The sequence below is a fragment of the Mus caroli genome, unplaced genomic scaffold (assembly GCF_978045245.1).
Source record: "Mus caroli unplaced genomic scaffold, Mus_caroli_1 scaffold_20, whole genome shotgun sequence".
NCBI lineage: Eukaryota > Metazoa > Chordata > Mammalia > Rodentia > Muridae > Mus > Mus caroli.
The window spans coordinates 39288631-39316348 of NW_028227275.1; the positions used below are offsets into that span (position 1 = coordinate 39288631).

Genomic DNA, 27718 nt, shown 5'->3' on the forward strand with positions numbered 1-27718 from the left:
CCTGTGCCTGCCAGGACTATGGGAGCCGGAAGCAGGGCTTGGCCAGCTTCTCCATCCATCACAGACATTACTTCCTCTCCTTTGCCTCCCATGCTGCTTAGAAATGACACACGGAACCTTCCTGTCACATCTCAGAGATTCCTTTTCCTTGGGTTTTGTTTTTTGATATTTTACTTATCTTTATTTTGTGTGTATGGGTGTTCTGCCTGCAGGTCTGACTATGTGATGGATGCATGCAATGCCCACACAGGTCAGACAGAGCACCAGATCCTCTGGAACCAGAGTTACAGACAGTTGTACCTTGCCATGTGGGTGCCGGGAACTGAACCAGGGTCCTCTGGAAAAGCACCAGTGCTTTAATCACTGAGCCATCTCTCCAGCCCCTCTCTGATTTGTTTTAAAAGCAGAACATTGTGTCTAATCACAACCATACAAAAGACTTTTTATAATCCAAGTCATGTTTGTGCAACATTAGCCTATCATCAGTGTCTACATACACAGACTATGCTGAAAACCTCACATTTGATACATTGTTGATATTGTGACACATTTGATACATTGTTGATACCTGCGACACATTTGATACATTGTTGATACCTGTGACACATTTGATACATTGTTGATACTTGTGACACATTTGATACATTGTTGATATTGTGACACATTTGATACATTGTTGATACCTGTGACACATTTGATACATTGTTGATATTGTGACACATTTGATACATTGTTGATACATGTGACACATTTGATACATTGTTGATACGTGTGACACATTTGCTACATTGTTGATAGGTGTGACATTCCCTATGTAGCGTTTCTCTTCTTATCCTCAATTTTCAGATGAGAAGACTGAGGTTTAAGAAGTGAATCCAAGCCTATGATCAAAGAGGAAGTAAAAGATCCAGGATGGCATCCCAGGCATTCTGTTAACAACAATCCAAATTAACAAACAATTGCTTTGCTACACTGAATTGCAGATGCAGGAAAGCCCTTAATTTTGCTCAGATCACATTAATGTGGGTATCAAACTTGCTTGGAAAAGACAGGTGCTGAACAAACACAAATAGGAAAGAGCAGATCCACAACTCATAGGGGGGCAGAGGGGGAAGCCCTGGCAACAAATAGGTAAATTAAGAAATCCCAGAGTCAGACACTCCCTAAATATCCAATGCTAAGCACTAGTCAAATAAATCAGAGCAGCCAGGGCTACACAATGAGTTACAGGCAAGCCTGGGCTACAGAGTGAGGGTCTACTTAAAGAAAAACAAATATTTGTTAGGATTGCATTACAATAAAAGCTTATACTGAAGAAAATGTAAAGACTCAGGGGCTAGAAAGACAGCTTAGAAGGAAAAAGGCACTCGCCATCAAAGCTGATAACCTGAGTTTGATCCCTGGGTCCCACATGGTAGGAAAACTAACTCTTCTGCACAAACAGGGGCACAATGCTAAATGAAAGAGAGAGAAACAGAGAGAGAGAGAGAGAGAGAGAGAGAGAGAGAGATTAAAGAATTAAGATACCTGTTTTAGGAGCTTGAGAGATGGCTCAGCAGTTAAAAGCACTTGTTGATTTATAGAAAACCTGGGCTCAGTTTTCAGCGCCCTCATGGAGGCTCACAACCACCTGTAACTCCAGTCCCAGCGGATCTGATGCCCTCTCTGGCCTTCTCAAGCACTAGGCACACATGGGGTATGTATATACACATCAGCATTCGCACACATACACACACAATAGAAACAAGTCGCTTTGTTTCTAAAAATAACTGGCTTAGGAAACCGGGTCAAAAAATAGAAAGGTCAAATTTTAAAATCCTATAATATTGTAAGATGAAACGAAATCTCTGAATAATATGGCTAAAATTAAGTTTTATTTTATATTGTTTTTGTATTTCCCATTTGTCCATAAGAAACAGCTAGGTAGATTATTGGGACATGGCTGCATGATGATATGGGTCACGACGAAGTAACAAGGTGGGGGATTATTTTCCCTCTGCATGTGGCCGAAGGCAGCATTTGCTGTCAAGCCTCCCGTGAGAGTCTAAGCATATCATCATGCTAAGCCACTGCACACCATGCACATCAGCTCTGCTGGTCAATGCCAAAAAAGAAACCGTTTCTATTACTTGTGTAAATTACTTTTCTATTGCTGTAATAAAATACCCTAAGGAAGGGTTTTTTTTTCCCCCCATCATAGGTTGAGGGTACAGTCTATCATGGTGGGGAACGCAAGGCAGCAGGAGCTTGGGGCAGCTGGCCACACTGTGCCCACAAGCAGAAAGGAGAGAGGGATGAATCCTGGCCTCAGTTTACCTTTTCCCTTCTATTCTGGACAGGGAAGGTGCCGCCCACAGTGGGTAGGTCTTCTCTTCCCACCTCAGTTAACCTTGTGAGTTAATCCCTCACCCTCCCGAAGGCCCCGAAGACAGGTGACTGTAGAACTCATCAAGCTGATAACCAAGACTGCCCAGCATCCTACTTAATTAAACGTTATGACTCAGGGTTGAGCACACAGTCCAAGTATCACTGTCTCAACTAAAATAGATCAGTAGCTAGTCTAGACTTCTTGAGTCTACAAGACTTAAGTTTAGTAGGGAAATCAGTTTCAACTTCAACTAAGCTGACAAATTCACCGAGACAGACAGACTGACGTTTGGGCAGAGTGAAACCACACAGCCACCTGTCACAGTACTTCCACGTGTCTCACAGGGTTTAAATGACCTTTGCCTACCTTGACTCCATTCACTGTAGGCTGTCACAGAGAACTTCTGACCATCCAGGGTGTAGAATTCTCCTTGAGCCAGGGCCTTCCCGCCAGTGCTATGGTTTTCATAGTTTCTCACAGACTCGTTGCAGGAAGAACTCCCACCATCGATGACACCAACTAAGGCCCAAGCTTGCCTATAAGGAAGAAACAGCAAGCACAGCTGATCATTTGTCATAGAAATGACCCAAACCCCAGATGCGGATACGGTGGGAGGCTGGTGTTGAACATCTGTATTTCATCTTCCACTTTTCCCATGAGGCTGCACTCCTAGGCTTTTGCTAAAGTAGCTGATAGCACAGAAGCAAATGCACCTGGCTTTCAGAAACTTGATTTTCCAGCTTTCTCATAGGCGAGACAGTGAGGACTATGGTTTCCATTAGTCATGGACTTCCTGGACACACACACACACACACACACACACACACACACACACACACACACACGAGCATATGCCAATCTAGTTATAAATCCTTGTGCCTCTTACAATGGCTGTCATGTGTTCTCTTGTAGGATCTGGCATAGGGTCTGGTGATTACTGTTGTTGTGGTTGAGAGGGGATCTTGGGCAACCCAGGCTAGCCCTGAACGCATTATGTCGTTGAGAGTATGACCTTACATTCCTGACCCTCTTGCCTCTGGAGCCACGCCGCTGGAACTGTCATCACACCTAGCTTCTCCATTTGTTTGGTTGCTTTCATTATATTAATTACTAGGGATAGAACTCACAGCCTGAAAGCTAGAAGAACTCATTCTATACCTGAATGTGCAGGGAGATAACTCAACACTGAGCTGAACGGTGGCTCTCAAGCCTTAGCATCAGAAAGACTGGAGGGAAGAACTGTTAAACCCGACCTCTTCCCCACTCCCTTGCCACCACAGCTTGGGAATCAGAGGATCAAACTTCTGCATGTCTAGCACATTCTCCAGTGATGCTAAATGATGCTACTAGCCATACTATGAGAACCCTTAAGGTATAGGGGGAGGGCTCGGTCAGTGGAGATTTGGACAATTATAAAGTCCTGAGGACAGATTCCCAGCATAAAGGCACAGTCCAGCGGTACACAACTGTGATGCTGGTGTCGAGCGGCAGACAATGGGCAGATCACTAGAGCTTACTGGCTAGCTAGCCTAGGCAAATCTATGAGCTCCAGGTTCAATGGAAGATGCTGTCCCAAAAAAAGACGAGATGGAGAACAATTGAGGGAGACAGTAAAGGTTTTCTAAGGGCCTACACACACGTACACACATACACACACACAAACACACAAGCGCACACACACATACATACACACACAAACACACACATACACATAAACACACACACACATACTACATAGACACACACACCTTTAATTTAGAAATCACTATTTGCAGTAGTAATTACCATGCTTCTGACTGGGGTTCCACCCTTTGAAAACCCAATCTAAGACCATAGACATTAGCAGTTTTTAATGTCTGTGTATTTGGCAAGGTTGGAAAAAATCACTCACTTACAAGTTTCTAAACATCCTTAAAGCCACAGAATTACAATCCAACAGATTTTCAATTTTACAAACAATTACCTGCAGAAAGCAATGTGTTTTAAAATATCATCTGACTTCCACAATAACAAATACCCAATGGACTTGTCCAAGCTTGTGTCCAAAGTTAGTCAAAGAAAAAAACATAGCAACAAAAGCCAGGAAATTTGCCTTAAGCCTCTTGGTTCAAAACATGAAAAGAAAAATGTGAACTTCCTACACTGGGGGGTGGAAAAATACTAAACATAATCTCTGCCAGACAGATGGCTTGATCCTCAGAGATAGAAGTTCACTAAAGCAAGCCTCCATACAGCCTTCCAAGCCTCGCAGCTGCCCCTGTGAGGATTAGAGGCTGAGAACCAGTCAGGGCTGTTTATATCCCTTGATGCAGCAGAAAGGATCAAACAAAGAGTGCCTCAACCATTATCTCCCAGTAGAGAGGAGAGGAAGATGGTCAGAGGCCCCTTTACTGACCACAGCTGCCTCAGCAACTATGAAACAATGTCCTGTTCTATAAACATGTCAAGAACACTCCCACTTCCAGCCTCCACTTGCAAGAAACTTCAATGCACCCAAACAGTCCTCAAAGGGGTGACTGTGTATGAGCACTGGAGATAATGTGAGGGGCCAGTGAACACGCCTCTAACGTCTCCATTAACTGGGTGGCGATATTTCGAAGAGAATTTAGAAACCAAGGAGATGCTCACAATGTCCCCACAAAGGCCCACGCATTGAAGGCTTGCATCCTAGCCTATGGTGTTACTGAACAGCACTAGAACCGGTAAGAGTTGGTAAGGAGAGATGGGTTGGGGCAGCCAGTTAAGGGCTGAGAGGTTAGTAGCACTGGCTGCTCTTCCTGAGGACAAGTTTTCAGTCCCTTGCACCTAAGTGAGGTGGCTCAGTACCTAGCTCCATGGGATCTGACACCCTCTTCTGGCCTCTGTGGGCACCCTCACTCACTCGTGGTATCCTGTGTGTATCTTTGCTACCGATACAGCACAGTCCTCAAGTCCCTGTAGGCCTCTTGTCTCGGGGATGCCTGCCTCTTATTTCCCCATGTTGGTTTTTGGCTGTTGCTTTCTCTTCTTGTATTTTCACATAAAAAAAAAAATGGCAATCCAAGGTCATAATATACTTCTTTTCTTCACTAACATTATCTTCAGGAATGTCTACATATAATATTGTGCCCCAAAGGAAAATCTTAGTGTGTCATTTCAGTGTGCAGTAAAGTCCTGTTCTGTTATGACAGACATTTCTCAATGATCCTGGGAATATGCGCCAGAATTACAATGTTAGGTTTCTATTTTCTTCTTCCTTTCTTCTGCTTTATTTTGTTTGTTTTAATTAAATGGTGAGGCAGGAACGTCCCTCAGCCTGCAGACAGCATTAGGAAATCAAGGTTGATTAGCAGAGAAACTAGAAGCAGAAGTGACTTCTGTAAGAACAATTAGCTTAGCTCTCCAACTTTTGGCTGCCTCTCCTGTGCCAGAATTCAACAGACCTGAGCTAATAAAGCAAGTGGAATCAAACTACCATGTAAAGGATTCCAGTGGAATTAGCACGCTAGAGATTCCAAAAGGAAACAGGAAACCCATGCAAGCCTACCCCTCAGGGCTTTCATGACAGGCTTTCCATGGCACACTGCCCTAACCTTTCAGCTCCTCAGCGGGCTCCATTAGCCTAGCCTTCAGTAATGTTCTAGTTCATTATGCTCAGAAGATAATGGTGAGAGGAAGGATCTTCAGACGCAAGTTATCTTCACTCTGCCCATTCTTTTGCAGAACGGCATCTCTGTGCTTTCTTTCCCCTAGCTTTAGAGACAATTCACAACGGGCTTCATCAACCCAAGCCAAGATGTTCTGTGTACATCTAGTAGTGAGACCCATGGTTCAGACAAGAGGCTATCTGATGCACCAATGTAAAAGACCTTTAGTGGGATGGTCATGAAGCTGGCTAAAACAGCATCGGCTGCCTGTGGTTCTTGGCTCACCTTCTCTGCAGTCACAGGATACAGGCTCTAACACAGAGCTGGGAGGGGAAGAACAAGGTCTACCTACCTGTAGCCCAGACCTTGGATCAGTTTACTCCCCAACCGATCCTGGATCATCTGGATTGTTCCCTGTAACAGGCTCTTGACTGCTGAGTCTCCAACAGCTATAGCCACAATCCGGCCGGGCTCCTGAGCTCTCAAAAACTCCTGCAGCCTCCTGCTCTCATTGTGGTACTCGTGGGTATCGAACTTCTCATTTTCTAAAACTCTGGCTGTGTCTTGATCAATGACCCTCACATTAAGGCCCCGGGAAAAGTCTTTCTCGAAGGCATAAGACCCAAAGGGCAAGCCTGAGGAATGCAGAGTCCTCGCCAGCATCGTCCATGATGTCCTCTGTGCCCCGTGTAACTCCAGTGTCCCGCCAGCCTCCACACCAATAAACTTCTTGCCAAATATTGGCATACTTTCACGTTCATCTGACTTGCCATACAAGGTAATTGTCGCTTTGGATCTATAGCGGCATTTTTCTGCTCCAATATGAAGCGCCCCACCATCCTGGATCAGGATGTATCGAGTCCTCAAAGTTATATTCTTGGATCCATCATTATCATCCCCAAACACAAGCAGTCCTGCAAGGAACAACAACTACTTAAACCTTTGGAACTGTGTTCTAGCTAGCAGATGTGGGTCCCTGGGGATGGTCCATGGTTCCAATCCCAGCTGCTTCCTGGCTGCCCCCATGATGTGCCCAGCTGCAAGCCCCTCAGAGGAAGACACACCAGTCTCCATGCTTCCTCTGCCATTGTGGACTGTTCCCTCTGGAACTGTGATCAAAGCTGCTCTGTAAAGCACTTAATCCCAGCAATGAGAAAAGAATAGACATCCCTTTCTTTGTCTTATGCTTTTCTTAAGCATACTACAGATACTCTATCTGGGGAACAGCAATGTTCCCCACATTACAGAGCATCCATGTGGCACCCACAGACAGGGACTGCTACCTACCTCCATCCTGAATGACTATAGAGTCCACTGTTGCATCTGAGGTCAGGCGGAACAAATCCCCCTCCTTGATAACAATGTGCTTCGCAGAATCTTGTCCTGGATCCCAGTTCCTGAGACGAGGGTTTTGATCTGGACAATTCTCTACAAAACAGCACAACCCAGATATAGAACACAACCCAGATATAGAACACAAGCCAATGAACGAAGTGCAAGAAAACCAGGAGACCGGCCACGCCCAGGAATCCCTGTCCCAGAACACAGATCTGCATGGAAGGCGCAGAGCCAGGGACTTCCTGCACCGGGAATGGCGCCCCTTCCCAAACACAAGAGGTATCAATTTTTTACTTCAACATATCTTTAAAATAAACATACTGAATATATTTAATATTTATATTAACTATTAATTATATCAGACATTAGATATTTTAAATATTAAAATATTTTTTAAATATTCTAAAATTGAAAATAAATATTAGCAAAAAAATTAAATCACCAGCACCTGGTTCAGGTCAAACTTCACAAGATAAAAATGAAGTTCCCCTGACTACCCACTTTGGAAATAAACAACAGTAATTATCAGTTTCTCTTGAAACCACACTATAAAGAAGTTTTTGAAGAGAAAATAATAAGCTGGCAATGTAACTCATTGGTATAGTACTAGCTTTGTCATGCCTGAGGTCCTGGGTTTGATTCCCATCCCTACCCCCTCTGTCTCTCATCTCTGTCTGTCTGTCTGTCTCTCTGTCTGTCTTTCTTTCTCCCTTTGTCTCTGTCTCTCTCTATTTGTCTCTGTCTCTGTCTGTCTCTTTCTTTCTTTCTCTTCTCTCTCTCTCTCTCTGTCTCTCTCTCTCTGTCTGTCTCTCTCTCTCTCTCTCAACACTTTGACTAATAGAAACAGAAATTGTAGAAATTTCTAACATGAGTGTTATATATTCACAAGTTCCTTCCTAAATGCACTGAATCAGAAAGGAGGCAGCAACAGCACCTCTTTCACCACATGCACACTTTCCCAACACAACTGCAGAATGCGAGCGGCCCAAGCCATGACTTCCCGTCTTGCAGAGGTGAGGAAACAAAGGGTAGAAGCCACCACGAACGTCACTTAGCAAGCCAAGTGTCATGGAAGTGCCACATGAAGAAATGAGGTCCGCTACTTATAATCTTCCTTTAACCGAATTGCAACTTGCCTCTCAAATAGAAGAGAATAAAATGACAGCTGTTTGTGTAGGAAATACTTATAGGGGAAAGAACAATCCCAGCCTCACTTTTGATCTACTAATAACTCAAATTTGTCGAAGGTCATTTCTACACTCTGTAAAAGATACTATGAATTTTTGTAAAGTATAGAAGGGACGGGGGACAAGGGGAGGTCAGGGGGATGGACGGGACATATTCCTTCAAGGCTATAAATTAGCTTGGGGGAAAAAGCCATCATGTATGGAATAATTAAATGATAAATTATGTGGCCCTTAATTTAGGTGCAAGTATCCTTGGACAAAGGAAGAGAAAGCTGGAGTTCCTGAGGCAGCGTCCCAGACTCAGAGCCCAAAGGATGACAATATGTAAATCAAAGAAGCATGAAGAGGAGATAAGAATACAAGAAATGTTGGGGCTGGAGACAGAACAATGAGCAATGCTTAAGAGTAATAAGAGCTCTTACAAAGGACCTGAGTGTGGTTCCCACCCCCACTTCTAGCTCTCAAGTGCCTGTAAGGACAGTTCCCCAAGGGATCCAATATCCTCTACTGGTCTCTGTGATCAACCCACACAGGTGACATGCACTCACACAGATACACGAACACACATATTCATAAAAATAATAAAAATACCTATTTTGAAAAGAATAGAAGAAACATATGTATCTCCCCTATCCTGGTCCAATTGTTACTCACATCGCCTATGTTTAAATTAGGCTCCTGTATTTAAATTAAGGGATGAGTGACATATGCTTAGGCCAATGAGAAGACATACTGCGTTTAGGCGCCTGTGTGAAAGGAGAACACTGGTAAAGTAGAAGAGCATTCTAAACGTGCATTCTGAACCTGTTCCCCCAATGTTGTCACCTTCCTGTTTCTAAGCACCTTATATTATCACTAATGTTATCACTCTGAAGTGGGAGCAACTAGAATTACATAAGTATCACTAAGGCCTTGGTATCTGTTTAATGGGATTGTTCTTCTCATACCAGATTCATAAAGAGTCTTTAACTCTTCACAGTATTCGGTGATCATTATTATACTAAAGGCAGTATCCTCGGGGCTGATGGTGCGCCTCACTGGCAGAATCTTGCTTACCATAAAGCCCAGGATTGCTCACTGGGACTACCAAAAAATAAAACAACTTTTCTTCCAGCTCCCAGTTCTTTCATAAACCTACAGCAGGAATTCTCCATGACGTTAGATAATGTGTGTCCCACCATGTCACAAGCTACTGAGAAGGAATTCCAGTCTGTGGAGACACAAAGTCCACTCTAATGGTTATGTGTATTCTCTTAATTGCTTGAAATCAACTCCTAGAGAGCATACTTCATTAGAACCATCATTCCTAAATATAAATATAATTTTGTATTGGAAGGAATTCCAATAAAATATAGTTATATGAGAAACTGTATGATGAGCAGAAAATGTATGATGTTGATTTAAAAAAAAAAAATCAACTCAGCCAACCCCATCTTCCAGGCTAGCCCAACGGTGGAGTAAGCACATTTATAACAGCAAAAACCACATGAGGCTGACCATAAAACCTTTCAGCACACGAGAGGCTTCCAGCAATCATTTGCCCTTGGATGGCCAACAAGTGAAACTGAAGAACACCAACTCAAGGAACCATCTCTGCAGCCCAGTGGTTCAGATGGACTAAGAAAATTCCAAGGAAAGCCACAGACTTCAGTTCTGATTTCCCATTAGCCTGGCCTCCCTCTCCTGAAGATTATTTGGAAAATGTGAATCAGAACTTGGTTATTATGTTTGGAACTGGGAGTAGAAATTCAGCCCTCCATGTAAGGGGAATCAAATAAATTCATGGTGTGGCCAACTGGCTCAGTCAACAAAGAAGTGGGAAGGCTCATCTCTCTTACTCCTGTGTATACTCTTAGAAATGTCAGTAACTACTTCCTCCGGGACCTTAAAATTTACAAAATCCTTAAAGGTCCCTGAAAACCAAAATAAAATAATACTTGAAAGTTTTATAAAAGGCCAAAGGGGCCTCAGTTGCTTCACTGTTGTATCCAGTTACGGAGGTGTCTACTCAGAAATCTGTCATAGACTTTGTGAAAAAAAGACAAAAGACAAAGAGGTGCTCAACTCTCTTGTAATAGTGGACCAGACAGTACACTACCTCATAGCCCCAGGGACTCTGAGTTTTAGAATGTTCCATAAGCACTTCTATGAAGCCACTGTTGGCTGAAAACATATTGAATATGACAGGCAACAAGTTTCTCCAAAATACATGCGCACACACACACACACATATTTATTTACTCTCTTCCTCCCTCCTCCCTTCTTCCCTCCATCTCTGTCTCTCTCTCTATCTCTCTCTCTGTGTATGTGTGCATATGTGTATTGTGTGTGTGTGTTTGAGGAGTGGAGAGTGAGGGACCCATGTGTGTGGAGACAAGCCAGCAACCCAGAGTCAGTCAGCCCCCAGTCAGACTCAGGAGTCCTCCTGGTGCCACCTGTCCAGCCCTGGGATTACAAAGCATACGCCACCACACCCAGTTTTGGTTTTGTCTTCTTTTTAAAGATCTTTTCTTTAAATTTTTACTCAGATCTATTTGTAAATGCATGGCAGGTGTGTCCAAGGGAAGCAGAAGAGGGTGTTGGAGCCCCTAGAGTTCCTGGTGGCTGTGATGTACCCCACACAGGTTGTGGGAACTAAACTCGGATCCTCACCCACTGAATTATCTCCTCAGCGTTGATCATTAAGTTTCTGGCCTGGTGTCTTGATAAGCAAATATCATTTAAGGAATTAAAGGTCCCTCTGTGGTCTTCAGCTATGAACAGAATGGTTAGACTGGACAAATGTATCAACTCACACACCTGGGGGCAGGTTTAAGGATACATTCCATAGCTCAAAAGTATTAACAACTTTCTTTTGTACTGTTTATCACGCCTGTTTCAAAGCACTAAACAAGATCTTTAGTCACATCCATTTTATGACTATATGGATAACTAAATAAAGTTTTTGTGATCTAAGACTCCCAGCTCCCACCAAGTACCATCCTGCACTCCCATGGGGATTTGTAAAGAACATTTACAGAGATGACCCAAGAACAACTTGAGCCCTGAGACACAGTGGAGGGGGGAAAATAACAGAAAGAAAGACAAGCCTTCTCATTTACAATTTCCCACAGACTCCTCAAACAACTGCTGTCATTCGTAAGAAGTCACACCTCATCCTACCTTTGCATTAAGTAGCTACAGCCAGTCTCGGCAACCAAGGCCTTTTTCTTTAACGTGTGCTACGTTCTCCCCTCAGCTCTTCTTTTGGACTATGCTTTCTCTACATATGTGCGCACAGCACACATACTCCATTCCCATTCCCATGCAGGAGCACATACCATCTGGAGCATATTTTGAGGATATTCCCAAAATGACTGCAAGCGCCACAAAGAACGAGAAGCTGGTTATGGCGAAGCAGATGAAGGTGTTCTTGTGTCTCTTCCGCTTTCGGTTCTCGCTCGGAGTCCGCTGCTCCTCGGGGGAGAAAGCAAAGGTCGCTGGGGCGTCTTGGCTCCTGGAGGTCAGTTTGGCTGAGGCGTGGTTCTTTGGAGGAGGAGCAGGACGTAAGGGAACCACCTTCCCGGGAACATAACCAGGTGAGCGGTGGCCGTTTCCGTTTTGAGGTTGCAGGAAAGCAGGGGAGTGGCCCCTGGAACCAGCGGCATACATGATACCCTGTCGCTGTGAAAAGGGAAAGAAGGTTTGAACGTGTACAATGGAATAATAGCATTAAGACTTTTGTTTTGTGACAGGGTCTAGCCTCAAAGGCATGACAATGCTCCTGCCTCAGCCTCCCAAATACTGGGATTAGAGGCATGATCCCTGAAAAACATTTTCAGTGCTGGGGATCAAGTACCTTGTATACTCATGGCAAGCACTCTACCCTTAAGTCACATCCCAGCTGTCAAACACGTAATGTGCTAAGACAAGCATAAATCTCTTATTTTTTTTTATCCAGTGACATTAATTATATTTGTAAAGTTGTATGACCATCAGCACCATCCTTTTTCAGGAATTCTTCAGTGCCCTGAGCAGCAGCTCCACACCATTAGCACCCTTCTCCATTCCCACCTCAGCCTGACACTGACGGAAAATACCAAGTCAGTTAACTGGGTGCCGCCACCTTCAGTGTTAGGTTGTCTAGTTCTAAGGACACTGCCTCTCCACTCCACTCCACTGCAAAGCACATAATCGCATCCTACAGCCTCCCAGGGCTCCCTGGCTGCTGCTCTAGAACAATTCAGTTAGGGTGGTGAGGCTGGGTCAAAGCTGCTGGAAAATTAACATTCCCAAGGGACTCTAATGAGCACCTGGAGCCACCTGCTCCTGCCAACTGTTCAGAGTTTTTCAGAATGGATAATAAGCATTAAAAAAAGCCTGAGAGAAATGGAGATTCCTGGGCTCTTTTTTTTACGCGATTCAGGCCCAACTACTGCAAAGAGGACTCTGGATTTACATATTTAAAACACATACTTTGAAAGGAAGCGGCAAATGGCGTATTACATTATAATCTCAAAAAGAAAAGAAAAATATGTGTCTATAAAACACACTCTGGTGACACTGAAACAAGTGACCACACTTTGAGCCTCACAACCCTAAACTCTTTAAACTGAAATTACAAGACCATGTATCCCATGAGAACCCAACAGATACCCTAGGAAGTTCCAACAGGCAGGCATTCAAGTCTGGATGTTCAATTCCCCGACTGGGGCTATCTCGTGGTTAAGCAGTTTAACCATTTCTTCCCATAACCTTACTTACATACAGACTTTGAATGCACTCCGTATGCATGTTTAGCCTGGTGTGGTGACATGTGCCTATAATCCAGCATTTGGAAGGTGGAGGCGAGAGGATCAGGACTCCAGTGCTAACCACAGCCACATAGCAAGTTCAAAGTCAACACGAACTACAGTAGGCCATGTCTTCCCATCCATCTCCAACATCAACCAAACATGAAGGTAAAAAAGAATCTAAAGGTTTTTTTTTCTTTTCTTAAATCCTAAAATAGTCAAAGTTCCAATGATTCTTTTACACTAACATCCGGGCAGTTTGCAAGGGCATAACAAAACCCAACTGGCCTCAGACAGTATGTGAATTTCTGGAATTTCCCATGAATAAGTTCACTGGACTACCGATGTGTGACTCATCTTGAGCTAAAAAACTGATACACATGAAGGCCCTCCTCCTCTTGGTGCTCATCATAGTCAGCCCTAGGAAGAACAAGTTTTGAGTGAAGCTGTTGATTTAGTAGAGAGAGGATAGGGAAAGAATAAGGAAGGTGGGGAGAGAGGGAGGGAGGGAGGGAGGGAGGGAGGGAGGGAGGGAGGGAGGGAGGGAGGGAGGGAGGGAAGGAGGGAGAGAAGAGGCAGCTAGCTCCACCATAATGCCTTACTACAGTGACTGTTGATAACTATGATGCACTCAACAGTTTCAGAAAAAAAATGACATCCATTATATCCCTCCCTTAACAACCAGAGCACCCCAGGTCACCTGACTTTAACTAATAGCCTCCCAGTAAATTCCCCATCTGCTACAAAATAAAGAACAAGAATCTAGTGGTCCAGTGAGCTTCCAAATTGCTCTAAACAATCAGCAAACCCATTAAACATAAACTGGTCCACAAATAAGTACTTCCAGGACCCAAATGACATGGAAATGAATGGGGACCTAAGAGAAAGTCTAAGCAGGAATTGATCATGAGTTTACATGAGGCAAAGACCATTGTCTTGAGTTAGTGTGTCTGTCAAAATGACTAGATCCATGAGGCTTGATGCTAATAAAAGCCTTTGTTTAGATGAAACTTGAGGTCATTATTTAAATGAAGCTTACCCTTCAGACAAAGAAAAAAACACCACCATCCAAGGTGCTATTGAGGAAAGCTGCCCCGTGTACTAAGCAGCAGGCCCAAACAATGGGCATAGCCAAGCAGTGTGACAAAGGAAAGCTGTCCATTAGCAGAGAAGGGGGTAGAGGGGATGTTCCTGGGGCCAGCCTCGCTGGGAGGGGGACACAACTGTCATGATCTGCTGTGGAAGGGGGTGGGGGAAATTGCCCCTTGAGCTGCAATCTGTCTGCTTCATTGTCTCAGGGTGAGAAGGGCTGGTGTTATTCATCAGACTGAAGGGCCTTTTCGGGAGATAATGTATCGCACCAGATGTAGCCACACACAGAAAAATGAGAAGCAGAGAGGTTCCAGGGAGCCACCAATCCATTGGAAATAACAATAACGTGTCCTTGATGTCACAAAAGGGCAACTTAACATGAAAATTTAGAAGGCATCTGCCATAAATGAGTCCTCCTGAATCCATTAGACTCCTGGCTGAAAACTACACACTCTGCAAGCCACAGTTCCTGTCCTTGAAAGTAAAATAGTACTTCCACCATATTTTAGGATAAACAAAAAATAACTTATTTTCAGTGCATGAAAACCGTTAAAATTGTAAAACAGACACATGCCTCCTTCAGGTTTCATGTAACATTTAACACTGACTTTAGAGACCGCACTACGAATACATCACTTCAAAAAAATATATCGATTGTCACTTAAAGATTTAAATTATTCATGAAAAAAGATGTGTCACAAATTCAGAAAGCTGCAGCGCTCCCGCCATTAGAGCGGGTCATTAGAGGGCTGTGGCAGAAACCATGAAGGTCAGACAAAAGAGAGGCGGCATCCTCAAGACATCTAGCTTCCAAACTCACTTTAAATCCTTTGTTTGCAGGAAAAAGGTAACCTTCACCCAGGAAATACCGCCAATGTGTTGTTCAGCCTCCCTCCTGAGCTCTCAACAATAGCTGCTTAAGCCCGGAACTCCAGCAGTGCGGAAGGGCACTGGTGTCTTCTCCGGTGTCCCAGCTTCAGTGTGAGCAGCAGGCACTGTCTGGGTTTTACTGGGGGTTCATGTTTCACTGCAATGGTGTGAGCTGGCATCACCAGTCAGTACTTAAAGGTCACTCTTGTAGTGAAAATCAGATTACAAAGAATGGACTCATCCATATTTTATATATACTTTAATGACTGATTTGGCATGGCACTGCCCCTTGGAATAAACAAGCCAGCCACAATGGGAATGCCCAAGTTGTTCATGTAGCGATTAGAAAAGCATTCCACGGTTTTTAAAGCATAATTTTGAGTCTTTGATTCTACTTCGGAAACCCTTGAAACAATTATCTTTTTTTTTAATTTACTTATTTTTATGTCCAACTGGTATTTTGTCTGCATGTACGGCTATGAGAGGATGTCACATCCTGGAGTTCCAGACAGTTGTGAGCTACCATATGGGTGCTGGGAATTGAACCCGGGTCCCCTGGAAGAGTAGTCAGTGCTCTTAAAACACTGAGCCGTCTTGCCCAGCCTCCTGAAACAATTATCTTATGAATATATACCTGATGACATAAAAATATTAGCTTAACAGACTTGGATATAAACCAACAAGCAAATAATTAGGAATACTTACATGAGCAATATAAGTAAATATTTAAGGCAGATAACTCAAGCAATTTCTAAGACTATAAAAGCCTGACATACAAATGCTGATAAACATTAGGAAAAATAGCATTCAAAGAAGTATGCAATGTAATTTTTTTTCAATTTTCAGTCCCTCATCACCCATTCCCCCCCCCCGAAAAAACAGCCCTAAAACCTCACTGTAATTTAAATAAAATATTTTTCTTGGGAAACAGCCATGTGCATGCCCCAAATAACAGCAAGGCTGGGGAACACAGACAGCTCAAGAGCCACAGGTTAATATGTGTGGTATACGTACAGCCAGTTATCGCAGAAAGCAATTATTTTCTTCTAATGATGATAATGTTAAAGGGAGTTGTGAGTTTTAACCTTTAAGAAGGGCTGGGGCTTAGAAAAGGACTGGTTTGGGGTTTTAAAGAATTGAAAACTGTCTTGTCTAAGAGGCCAACTCAAGAGCCTCTAAGCTCTTCCTATACTGTTTAGAGTCTGGCTTTGACCCTTATCCTTTGACTAATTTATGTAATTATCCATCTCTTTCCCCTTGGTGTTTTCACAGGACCTCATAGACAGTAGGTGTTCAATATGTGGTTGTTGTAGTCTACAAATTCCTGCAAAGAAGTCCATCATAAATGCTAGGAGAGGTGGTGTGTGTGTGTGTGTGTGTGTGTGCTCCAAGTATAATAGGGCATATATTTACTCTGTATATATACACATGCACACACACATGGTGGAAGGAAAATAGAATGGGTGAAAATCTGTCTAATTGTGTGTTATAGTCCCAAAGAATCTGTTAAACTACAGATTTCTGGGTTTCTCTCCTCATCCCTCCTCTCTCACGCCAAGCTGCTCTTCTCCACACCCTTTCTCCCTACCCACTCCCACAGGAATTTTCCATTTATGCCTTCAATAGCTTTGAATTTTACTTTTATTTGATGTTCACTGGTGTTTTGCCTGTCTGTACATCGGTGTGAGGCCATCGGGTCCCCTGGAACTGGAGGTACAGACAGACGTGGTTGCTGGGAATTGAACTCTCATCCTATTACACAATACAGTTCTAGCCTGCATTCTGACAGAGGCTGAGTCACATCTATAAGCAGGAATCCTACAGAGAGGGTGGCAAACTGGCTGGCTAACCTTACCCTTTCACAGTGTGCCATAATGGTTTCCACCACACAGTATAATGGGAAACCTTCCTCTCTATACTGCTGACAGAAAATGATGGGCCGGATGAGAGGGAGAGTCCCCTGTATGTGGAGACGCCAGATGCACACCACGGGTGATTATTACTTACAGAGTGATGGAGGACACTCGGTCCTCTTCTGAAGCATCAGTTTTCCAAATGAGCCAGCCCCACCACCCACTGCAGAGGCCCGCACTGTGCACTGTGCTTCATCAGACACACACAGCTCCCAATCATAGGGAACACTCAGTAAGAGTGCTTTGTTTATACACTTTCATATGAGGATCTATTTTTAAATGACAAATTCAGGCTAGTAGAAACAGCCAAGACACCAGCATAATCTAATCAAAGGCTTCTTAGCAAGGTGGTAATTTTTGAAAGAACCAACAGAATAATCAACAATCTTTGCTTCTAAGAATTTCTGTCCAACTGGTTAAAATTTGGCTAAGCTAACATTCTGTCCTGTTATGATTTTAGAAAATCTTTACAATGTGATCGTTATTGTATCTAAAAAAGTAAAAACATGCAATAAAAAGTAAACTATTCCAGAAAAAAGGGGGTACACAAGCTATGAAAACACAGAATACAAAATATAATAAATCTGAACTTCTGACCCAATCAAACCATTAGCTCCTAGCTGCTTTGAATTGTTGATTAAGACTCTAGAGAGACCCAACAGAGAATAATAGAAAAGTGACTTCCAGGTTGGTAGTTTGGTTTGGCTTAAAGAGATAATGTTAGGTGTCTCATAGGTCTTCTTTACATAGAGACTGTGTCTGCTGCTAAAGAATGGGTAGGGGCTGGAACACACAAAACTGCTCAATGAGAAATAACCTTAACACCTGGGGACTTTTTAGGCCCTTAAAGATTTCAAACTTCCAAGTATATATTTAAATATGATCGTTGTCAAGTAAATTGTGTACTTAAACACATATAGATTTCTGTGGGACAAAGAGAGGTTGAGAAGTTTTGTGTGTGTGTGTGTGTGTGTGTGTGTGTGTGTGTGTGAATGTGTGTGTGTGTGTGTGTTTCAGGGAAAAATAGAATACTATACACTGTATTCCTATAGTATAACATGTGTTTTCCTAAAATAACCACTGTGCAGAATTCAGCATGAATCCGATGTCTGTACATATAATGGCTACAGGAGCAGCAGGTTGAGAGAGCACCAGGCCCTTTCACTCAGAGCTGAGATTTGAATAAGCACACCAGTCCATGTGCCCTGTTGCTACAGGGCACACCCTCCATCAGGACATCAAGTCTCTTTTTCCTTTCAGTCTCATGATCAGGGGATGTCACTTTCCCTGAAACCGGCTGGCTTTGAAATCTTGGCTGATTTCACTGCAACCACTTTATCTACATTGAATCTGTTTCACTTTCATGACACACCATGTACCCAAGCCAACTTTCCCAGGTGCAAGAACAGAGAAGCCCTAAGTACAAGCCTCCTCCGACATAGGAAAGGACAGGGATTAAGAAATGAATGATTAGCCAGGCAGAGGTGTCACAGGCCTTCCCAGCTCTGGGAAGGCAGAGGCAGACAGACCTGAGTTCGAGGCCAGTCTGGTCTAAAGAGTGAGTTTCAGGACAGCCAGGGCTACACAGAGAAACCCTGTCTCTCAAAAACCAAAATTGGAATATTTACAAATGTCTGAGACCAAAAGCCAGTCAAGTGAATATTCCTATTATTGTAAGTAATTATTATTGAATTAATTGTTATGTTCCTTCCTGCCCTTCACATTGTACGAGGCATATGGCTGGCAATAAATATTCTGAAGAGTGCTTCCCTTTCAATTCTGCTAACCAAGTCCATAAGAAGCAGTGGGTGGCAGACTCTAAAGTCCTCAACAGCTGAAAGAAACCAAAGGTATCCATCAGAGTTAGGAAAAACACAGCCTGGCTATATAGCCTGAGGGGCCGAGGCAGCAAAGGCAAAAGCTAACACCTCTCAGGCCCAAGCAGAAATAAAAGCAAGGGCTGGTGAGATGGCTCAGTGGGTAAGAGCACCCGACTGCTCTTCCGAAGGTCCAGAGTTCAAATCCCAGCAACCACATGGTGGCTCGCAACCATCCGTATCAAGATCTGGCGCCCTCTTCTGGAGTGTCTGAAGACAGCTACAGTGTACTTACATATAATAAATAAATCTTAAAAAAAAAAAAAAGAAAGAAAGAAAAGCAAAAGGAAGCAGTGGCCACAGGCCTGGGGGGTGGGGTGGGGGCGGGGACTGTGGAACTGTCAATTACGAATGGCTTTCTTCTAGAATGAGCTCCTGCAATCGGACCAAGAGACCAGACCAGACCAAACTGGATCCACTGCCACATAATCAAATTGTAAATAAAACAAAGAAAAAGAACTCAAAACAAAAAAAAAAAAAAATCCCCTAAATACAGGGGATGGCAGTCTATCTGAGCCCTTAGAGTAAGGAAGGGCCTTCTGCTGCCGCCGCACACATAGAATAGTCACCTGCCTCAGGCAGGTGCTAACCAGTCAGCTTTTACGGACTGTCCCACTTCTGTTCCATTTCGTGTTCCTACCTAACAAAGCCCACTGGCCTGCTAGTGCCTTTCTGCAGAGTGAGAGCTGCCCCCATTCAGGAATCCCAAATAAAAGCCAAGAAAATCCACAACTGCACTCAGTGCGGTTCCTACTTCAGAGAGACCTCAAAGGCTCCTCAATCTGAAGAAGCAGACAAAGAGAGGGAAGGGACATTTGCATCTCGGCCCTCCGCTGCTGTTTTTTACCCCAAAACTCTTCCTCAATCCCTTCCCTCTCCCCTCATGAAGTCTCTTAGAAAGCTCCGCCCCAACCCCTTCCAAGACTCCTTAGGCCATCCCCCCACCCCAACCCCTTTTTCCCCATTGGCTAGAAAGACACAAGAGAGGCTTCCAACCTGCTGACAGTGACAGATGGCAGTGCAGAGGCACACAATGGAGGCTCCTGCCTGTCAAACCCTTGCAGCTGACCTTCCAAAGAAAGACCCAAAGCCGGGCTCTGACCTGAAGGAGGCTGATTTAATTAACCCAGGAAAGGGCAGGGCTGCCAGCAGCCTGCACTGGTTGGCTGCCTTCTCTGCACACTGCCAGGGACAACCCTTTAAAATGTTGCTCAAGAAGAAAGCACCAGGAAGCTATGTGGGGAGAAGTCAAAGGTAGGGGGAGAGGCTGAAACAGGAGTGTTTGACTACCAGGCACAGATACACCACAAGGTCATAATCTAGTGATAAACTAACATTGAAATGCCATGACTCACAGAATAAAGACTACGTTCTGGACACTTTTCAAACCAAGAAAGATTAGCAAAGACGAACAAGATGAAATGATCTAGGCTATTCAATCACAGGGCCAGGACCCACGTATACTACCACCTTTCCCCTCAACAAGAAACTTTCTAATCTGAGAACACAAGAACAAAGTCCAGTTTGTTTGTGTTTGTTCTTTGACACAGGGTCTTTTTTATATAGTTTGGCTAGCTTGGAATTTAACTATGGAGACCAGGTGACCTCAAATTCCACCTGTCTCTTTCCTGGGACTAAAGGTGTACAACACCATCTCTTAACACAAGGGTTCTGCCTCAGAATTGAGACATGGCAGTCAATATTGACATGGTAGTAAAAATACACACATACACACAAACACACACACCACACACACGCACAGGGCACACCCATACACAGATGACCCTCCAGTCAAGAAGCTCTAAGTTCAGTGCTAAGGGCAGTAGGGAGATAATGTGAGTCAACCAGGAACTACAGTACATAGTACAACAACAACAACATCAACAACAACAAAAGACTGGCTGGGGGCTGGAGAGATAGCTCAGTGGTTAAGAGCACTGACTGCTCTTCCAAAAGGTCCTGAGTTCAATTCCCAGCAACCACATGGTGGCTCACAACCATCTGTAAAGGGATCTGATGCCTCTTCGGGTGTGTCCGAAGGTAGCTACAGTGTATTCATATACATAAAATGAATAAATCTTTTTTAAAAAGAAACTGGCAGAGCTTAAACACACACAGGCAAATCAGCAGTTGCTGTTAGCATGTAAAAGGATGCTGTGAGCCTTGCAGAGAAGACTTCACAGCCTTCAGTTCACCTCATGAGCTAGACCACCTTCAAATACAACCTACTAACAGTGCTTACTTACATTTGCGTATCACTGGGGAGTGGTGAGCCATGCATTCCCATTAAGCAATTAAAGTTTCACAGGTACAAGTTTTTAAGCTTCATATGATGACCTCATAGTCAACAAAGTTGGTTCTATAGCACTGGCTTTTTCATTCAAAACAAAAACAAAAAAACAACAATAACACACACACACAAACAAACAAAAACCACAATGATATTTTTTTTCTCATTTCTTCTGAAATGGAATGCAGGTTTTGGTAGTGGTGGTGGGGGGGGGGTTGGGTTTTTTTGTTTTGTTTTGTTTTTTTCTACTTATCAAACTTGCAAAACTATTTATTTATTCCTCGGGAAAGAGTAGCAATAGAGAATCCATAGCTGAAACCATCATAACGTAAAAGTCTGCAGTCTCCAAAACGAAAGCCAGTAATTAGATAAAAGCTTCTGGATCAATAACTGGTTCACTCAAGAGACTCAGTCTCCAGACCCCACCAAGAAGACACCTGATTTGTGATGAGGTAGGTTGTGTGTCTTAAGATCCTTCATCAAACTCAGAGGCGATAGGGACAACTCCTTTCTTGGTGGCTCAATCTAGATTGTCTTAAATTGCAAGTCTTTGCAGCAATAATATCCCAACAGCATTTCTACACAGTGCTAAAACCGTTTAACACAGTAAGGCTAAGGCTACACTATCTCCTCAGCAGCCATCTATTTATCATAAAACTCCCATATCCAGAAGGAAGGAGGCAGGTCTGGAGTTCAAGGTCATCCCTGGCTATATTACAAGTTCAAGGCCAGCCTGAGCTCCATGGGACACCACATCAACCAAGGGAACAACAGCAAACAACAGCAAGAATTCTTATTAAATACAACTTAACTTTTACCTAATGTCTACACTAAGTAAGAAGCAGTCCTGGTTTGCCTCATACAAAAAGTTCCATTTTTCCACCTTGTGAAAAGAATGTCTTATTACAAATCTGTCTACAGAGGGAATCTACTAATAATTTCAAAACAGATTTGTCACATAGGACAAAGATCTCATTTGTAAGGAGACAGTAAGTACATTTTCTGGTCTGGTTTACTTTTTCTAGAGGCATTTTACTAAAGACTCCGTGCCTCATTTATCTAACTGACTCTGCGTGCCTTGCCTGATCTGCTCTAGAAGTGCAATAAAATACTTGCTGAGCATAGTTCTCGATGACCACCAGCATTAAAGGTTTCTCAAAAGGAGCAAAGAGAAAACAAAAGAACACACCAAGTATCTCTATGATTTTATCCCAGTGATTCACAAAGAAAGGAGGAAAAAGAAGTCTGCATGTTTCCAGGAACTCGCTTCTTAGGGGAAAAAAAAAAACCGCACTTCTACAATATTGCAAGTTTGCATCCTGTTTCCAGAAAATGCAAGTAAGGCTAACATTTCCCCCCAGAGTTCCTTATTTGACAGAAATCTCCCAGAAGTATCACCCTACTACGTGCTCCATATCATAGACAATAAACATGGGAGACGAAAAGACATGGGTCTGTCTGCCTTTTAAACTTAAGGACAATGGGTTTCTCAGCTCAAGTGAAAAACTAAACACTTAGATAACTGCCAACGAAAGCAAAGTGGAATAAACGCGTAAATAGGGAAGGAGCGGGAAATCGCCGTCTGGAAATAAGGACAAAGGGGTTCTTGTCCCTGCTCAGCCATTAATTTACTACATGACCTTACCTAATTAGTGAGCCCCTCAGGGTCCCCACTTCCTCACTTTATCAGTATTTCTAGGATCCCTCAGAACGACAGGGCAGGACTTAGCATGGAGAGCAGCGTCCAACACCCTGGCTCACATTCACCTCACCCACAAAAGCCATGTTTAGCTTTATAGCTTTAAATATCTGAGTCTAGATTCCCATCAACGGAGATTTATAAAACATCAGCTGACCTTATGTGCATTTCTAGTGGGGGAGCTAAAGCGAGCGCTGCTTACAGTTTCAGGTTTCACCCCACAACAGCTGCAGTTAGGAGAGGAAGCATTCAACAGTCTCATTTGAAAATTATACCTCTCTACAAATGGAGACAGTAAGGGCGGACTTTTCATAGTCTCAGAGATGCTGAGGCCCCACCCCCACCCGATTCCTAGGTTGACCTTGTTGGGACAGCAGAGTAAAAGGGAAGCTGGCTTGAGAGACAAACCCAGACAAGGCCATCTTGAGTGATGCCCTGTACCAGACAGCTCATCCCTCTAGTCACAAGCCAAAGCCAGTGAAAAGATTCCCTGTGAGGGGGAGGGGCCGATGCCTTGACAAGAAAGGTGTATCACAGAGCAGCAGGCAGTCTACAGGCCCACACACCTGCTTCCATTCTGACAAGAGCCAATAAATGGAAATCTGTGGCGGAAGCCAGCTTGACTAAGCTATAATTTATATCTAGTTACAGCTTGTTTCAAACTACAGTATAAAATACCTTTGGGTTGGCAGTGTTAATTCAGTAATTTGCCTATCAGTTGGAAACGTAGTTGTCTCCAGTATATTCATCAATCTCACGGATGAAAAAACTTAGCAATTAGCCCAGCAGCAGACTGTTTTCAACAGCCAAAGCCACCTTCTTTCAAATCCACGCCTGGCTTCCCGCCTTCAGTTTTGCTGGGTGGAATGGCAGGCCAGTAACAGGGAGAGCCATGCTGGCTTAGCAGTGTGGGAGCAGCCTTGGCTACACAGTGAGACCCTGTCTCAAAAAAATAAAATAAAATAAAGAAAAATAAACATGATACTTCTTACACGAATTTCCAGTCTCTATTTTGCCTGATTTAGCAAATAATGTCAGAATCGATTCTGCAGCCCACCCTCCAGTGAGCCCTCCCTCTGTCCTCCTAAAGAAACCCGGGTACAGTGAGTCTCCCAGTCACACGCTGATAAGATCTTAGTATTGCTAGTTTGCTTGGGTCCCCCGCAACACTCATTTCCTCAGCTGCAGTCTTACTCATCTTTGTCAATGGAAACACACAGGGATCTCCCGCCCTCTGGCTTCCCCAACTGCAGCCACTCCTTCCCTTCCCTCTCCAGCTGACAGAAAGTGCCACAGAGTAAGGCTGAGAGTCCTTCCAAGAATGTCTGGCAAGTGACGAGTGGTTTTATTAAGTATTCAGTTAATGGGTCCCTGGCAGATAGATAGATGGGTGCATTACTTATAAATACTCCAGAGCACTTTATAGTGTATAGCCATTTTCAAATGTGATCCATTCAATAGTGATTATGATTTTCTCTTTCTGAAATATGGCTCATTTATCTCAATTTCAAAAGCTTGCTCAGAGGCACACATAGCTACTAAGTGGTATCCTTCCAATTTCATCATGGTCCACAAGCCTGCTCTATGCCCATTTTCTTGGTATCTGTAACAACAGGCTTAACTACATCCCCTACAGCATATCTGAGGTGCTGTCACATTCAACTGTCCTGTGATTATAACACTGCAGGAAATCCCCCTGCTATTGGCTAGACGAAGAGAGGAGACCTTCCTCAAACAATTAGCCATGGACCTGCTATCCCAACTACACAGAACTTGCTAGAAGCCCAGAGAAGAATTTAGATGCTAATGTCTTGCGCACACATTAACACACACACACACAGAGATGCACACTCACCACGCCTCAGCTTACTCTCATCCACAGGCTGACAGAGAACAGGTGACGGCTCAGAGTTCTAACCTTAACTTTCCGTTCTGTGAGGACAAAAATCAGACACAGTATGAGATAGAGTGAACTTAAAGTCTGAGATAAATTTCCAGCCCCAACTCACCACCCTACACATAAATAAGGATTGTCATTTTAAAGGCAGAAGACACTATCACGAGCTGTCCCATGTTAACTAAATGAACAGCATGCCTGGTGCACAGTTTGCTTTGCCCAGAAATGCAAACTCAAAGGGAAAGACAAGAAGGGACACACCAGAGTAGGATATAGAGACTAGACCAGTGCTAATGGGTCAACTTTTCTTAATCTTTAGGGGTATATATAATTTGTTTGTATTTGGCGTTAGTGGCCATTTCCAACAGATATGCCTGGTTGCCATGGGAATGCAGACTTCCCTTAAGCTTTGATGAAACTCTTCTCCTGCCTCTTCTTCCTCTACATTTTCTTTTTACTGGTAAGAGCCCTTAAGACTTCTGCAGGCCTTCAACATGTGCAACTGTGTAGCATCACACGAGTCACTAGCACCAGGGAGTCAGTCCAACACACTGTGTGGTTCAGGAAGTTCCTAAAAGACAGGCACTCTACCTTTAACCCCAACTGCAGAAGAAAGGCGATGTGTCAAAAGTCTGTTCTCCTAACCTTCAGCGGAGGATTTAAGGAGAATGTTTCTGCTCCACAGGGGGCCTGGTTTTATTGCTAGAGGGCAGTAAGTAGTACTACGTGAAGCACCTCAGGGCAGTGAGAACCCCATTCTTTGCCAGGACCTCCCAACTCTGCCAAGGAACTGTGGTGAGTGAGGTCCTGTGCTAAAAACTGGTCCCCAGATTCTGAAGCTGCGCCTTACCACAAGGAGCAGGGTCACACCAACTCAGGGGAACAGTAGGAGACAAAGATCCACACTCCCCCCAAACTTTACACAAGCGTGCTCTTGTAGACGCCAAGGCTCCACAATGCACATTCCATCAATCTTTCACTGCGGTCCGCGTCCCCCACGCAGCCTTTCCAGAAACTTTAGGGCTGTTCACACCGACTTTAAAAGACCCATTGTTACCCTCCCTGGGAACACAAAGTGGATGAAAAGGGGATCAAACCTCTATTCCTAAGGAACCCCTTTTTTCATGGAAGAAGGTTGAGTCTCGGGGCGCTTTGGGAGAACCCCGGCGGGAAGGCGCCGGCAAAGGCGGACGCTGGAACTCACAGGATGTTGTGCTTCTCGGCAAAAAACGCCAGCACAGGGACAGCCAGGCCTCCAGGACGCCAAGGTGCGCAAGTCGGGTCTGCGCCCTCCGGGCCCTTGGGACCTCCAAGGAGGCGGGGCTGGGCACCCGGGACTAGAGGAGCCTTACCTTCCCCTCCCCCTCCTGGCGTCGGTCTACTCAGGTGTCTAAGCGATGGCCAGAGGAGCGGGAGCGGGAGCAGAGCTCCTGGAGTCCCCGCGTGCAGATCTCCTCTCCATGGCCAGGAACCCGCGCCCCGCTGCCGCTCTGAATTCAGCGGCAACCTACGCCGGAGGAGAAGCAGTCGGGACCGGGGAGTAACGCTCCTCCCTCCGCCTTCGCGGCCACCTCCTCCAGCCAGCCCGGCTTGGCGCTCTTGGATCCTTCCCTCCCGGAGGAAGAGGAGGGGAATCGCCGTCCGGGCGGCGCGAGCCTGTGCGGCTCCGAGACAATAGCGGCAGGCAGGGCGCGTTCCCGAGCAGCGCAGGTCCCCGGTCCGGCGGGCGCCGCGGCTCGCTAGGGTCCCCCTAATCAGCCTCCGGCCACACAAGCGCCGGCTCGGCTGGGCCGAGAGTGCTGCGGATTGGGCAGGCGGCCCCGAGCTAGGGAGGCGGGTCAAAGGCGGGGTGGGCGGGGCCTGTTGTCAGAGGGAGGAGACCTGCGGAGGCTCCGCCCACCACAAGCTGCAGACGAAGGCTCAGCGCCTCCAGCTGCCTTCAGCAGGAAGGACGCCCGCCAACACCGTCGGCGGCCAGGGTTCCCCAGTGGCGCCTTGACCTTCGGCTACAGATGACTACCTGGGAGTTCACGAGAACCAGCGGGCCTGAGCCTGAGTCTGTGTTCCTCATCATCCCAGCTGAGTCTGATACTGCTTTTTTTGTCACCTCTTGACAAAGTCGACCTGAGCCTGCGCCCCTCATCACTCGAAACTGAGCCTGCATCTTCTCGGGTCTAACCAGGCTGCTGAACCCCTATTACCACCCTAACACCCTCCCCCCCCACACACACACACAGGGTTGAACTCTGTTCTCTTCCTTTATCATCCAGTAGCTGAGTTCGACATCTTTTATCGCTCCAGAATGAAGCTGACTCGGCATAGCAGTATATCCCCACCAATAATATCCCGCAAGCCCCTCACCTCACTCAAAACTTTCTGAGCCTCGGGTCGTGGCGCTTCGACTGCCCCCACCTGGCCAACAAGGAAGCTGGATTCGTAGCCCTCTCAGCAGAAACAGTGTGTTCTTGACTTCAGACCAGTCTGCAGTTCTGGTTAGGAGCTTGGAGCAGCCCCAGCATCTCACACTAAGGCCAGAATAAATATACCTAGGCCTGGTCACGCCTTCTGGCCACGCTACTCTAGAGTGGCTGAAGCTTGCAGGGGGCGGAGATGCAACACTGAAAACCAATCCTCAGCCCACCCTACTGCAGAATATACTGGCTGAGTGGCTTGAGTAGCCCTGCCACCACCCGGTCCCCTGGAGGAAGTTGCTCTGGCAGAGGAAAAGCCTTTCCTGCTGCACAGGGCGCGACCTGACTTGGTCCGTCAGACCACGAGGTCAGGAGCTA

At 44.8% G+C, this 27718-nt stretch overlaps 1 protein-coding gene across 5 annotated transcripts in view; it reads right to left on the reverse strand.

Annotated features, from left to right (window-relative positions):
• Nucleotides 1–27455, reverse strand: part of Cemip2 (cell migration inducing hyaluronidase 2) — a 77884-nt gene extending 50429 nt beyond the window's left edge. Inside the window, exons 1-6 of one of the 5 annotated variants that reach the window (XM_085834130.1) lie at nucleotides 26282–26769; nucleotides 24888–24964; nucleotides 11840–12182; nucleotides 7282–7422; nucleotides 6347–6908; nucleotides 2735–2904 (exon numbers count right to left, since the gene is read on the reverse strand). In XM_085834130.1, the coding sequence (XP_085690256.1) occupies nucleotides 2735–2904; nucleotides 6347–6908; nucleotides 7282–7422; nucleotides 11840–12170 (1204 nt within the window). In that variant the 5' untranslated portion in view covers nucleotides 12171–12182; nucleotides 24888–24964; nucleotides 26282–26769. Of the gene's footprint in view, nucleotides 1–2734; nucleotides 2905–6346; nucleotides 6909–7281; nucleotides 7423–11839; nucleotides 12183–20039; nucleotides 20081–24887; nucleotides 24965–26281; nucleotides 26770–27290 lie in introns of those variants that run through there. The other 4 variants (XM_029472484.2, XM_029472483.2, XM_021151644.3 and 1 more) reach the window with 4 other exon arrangements.
• Nucleotides 27456–27718: the final 263 nt, after the last annotated feature.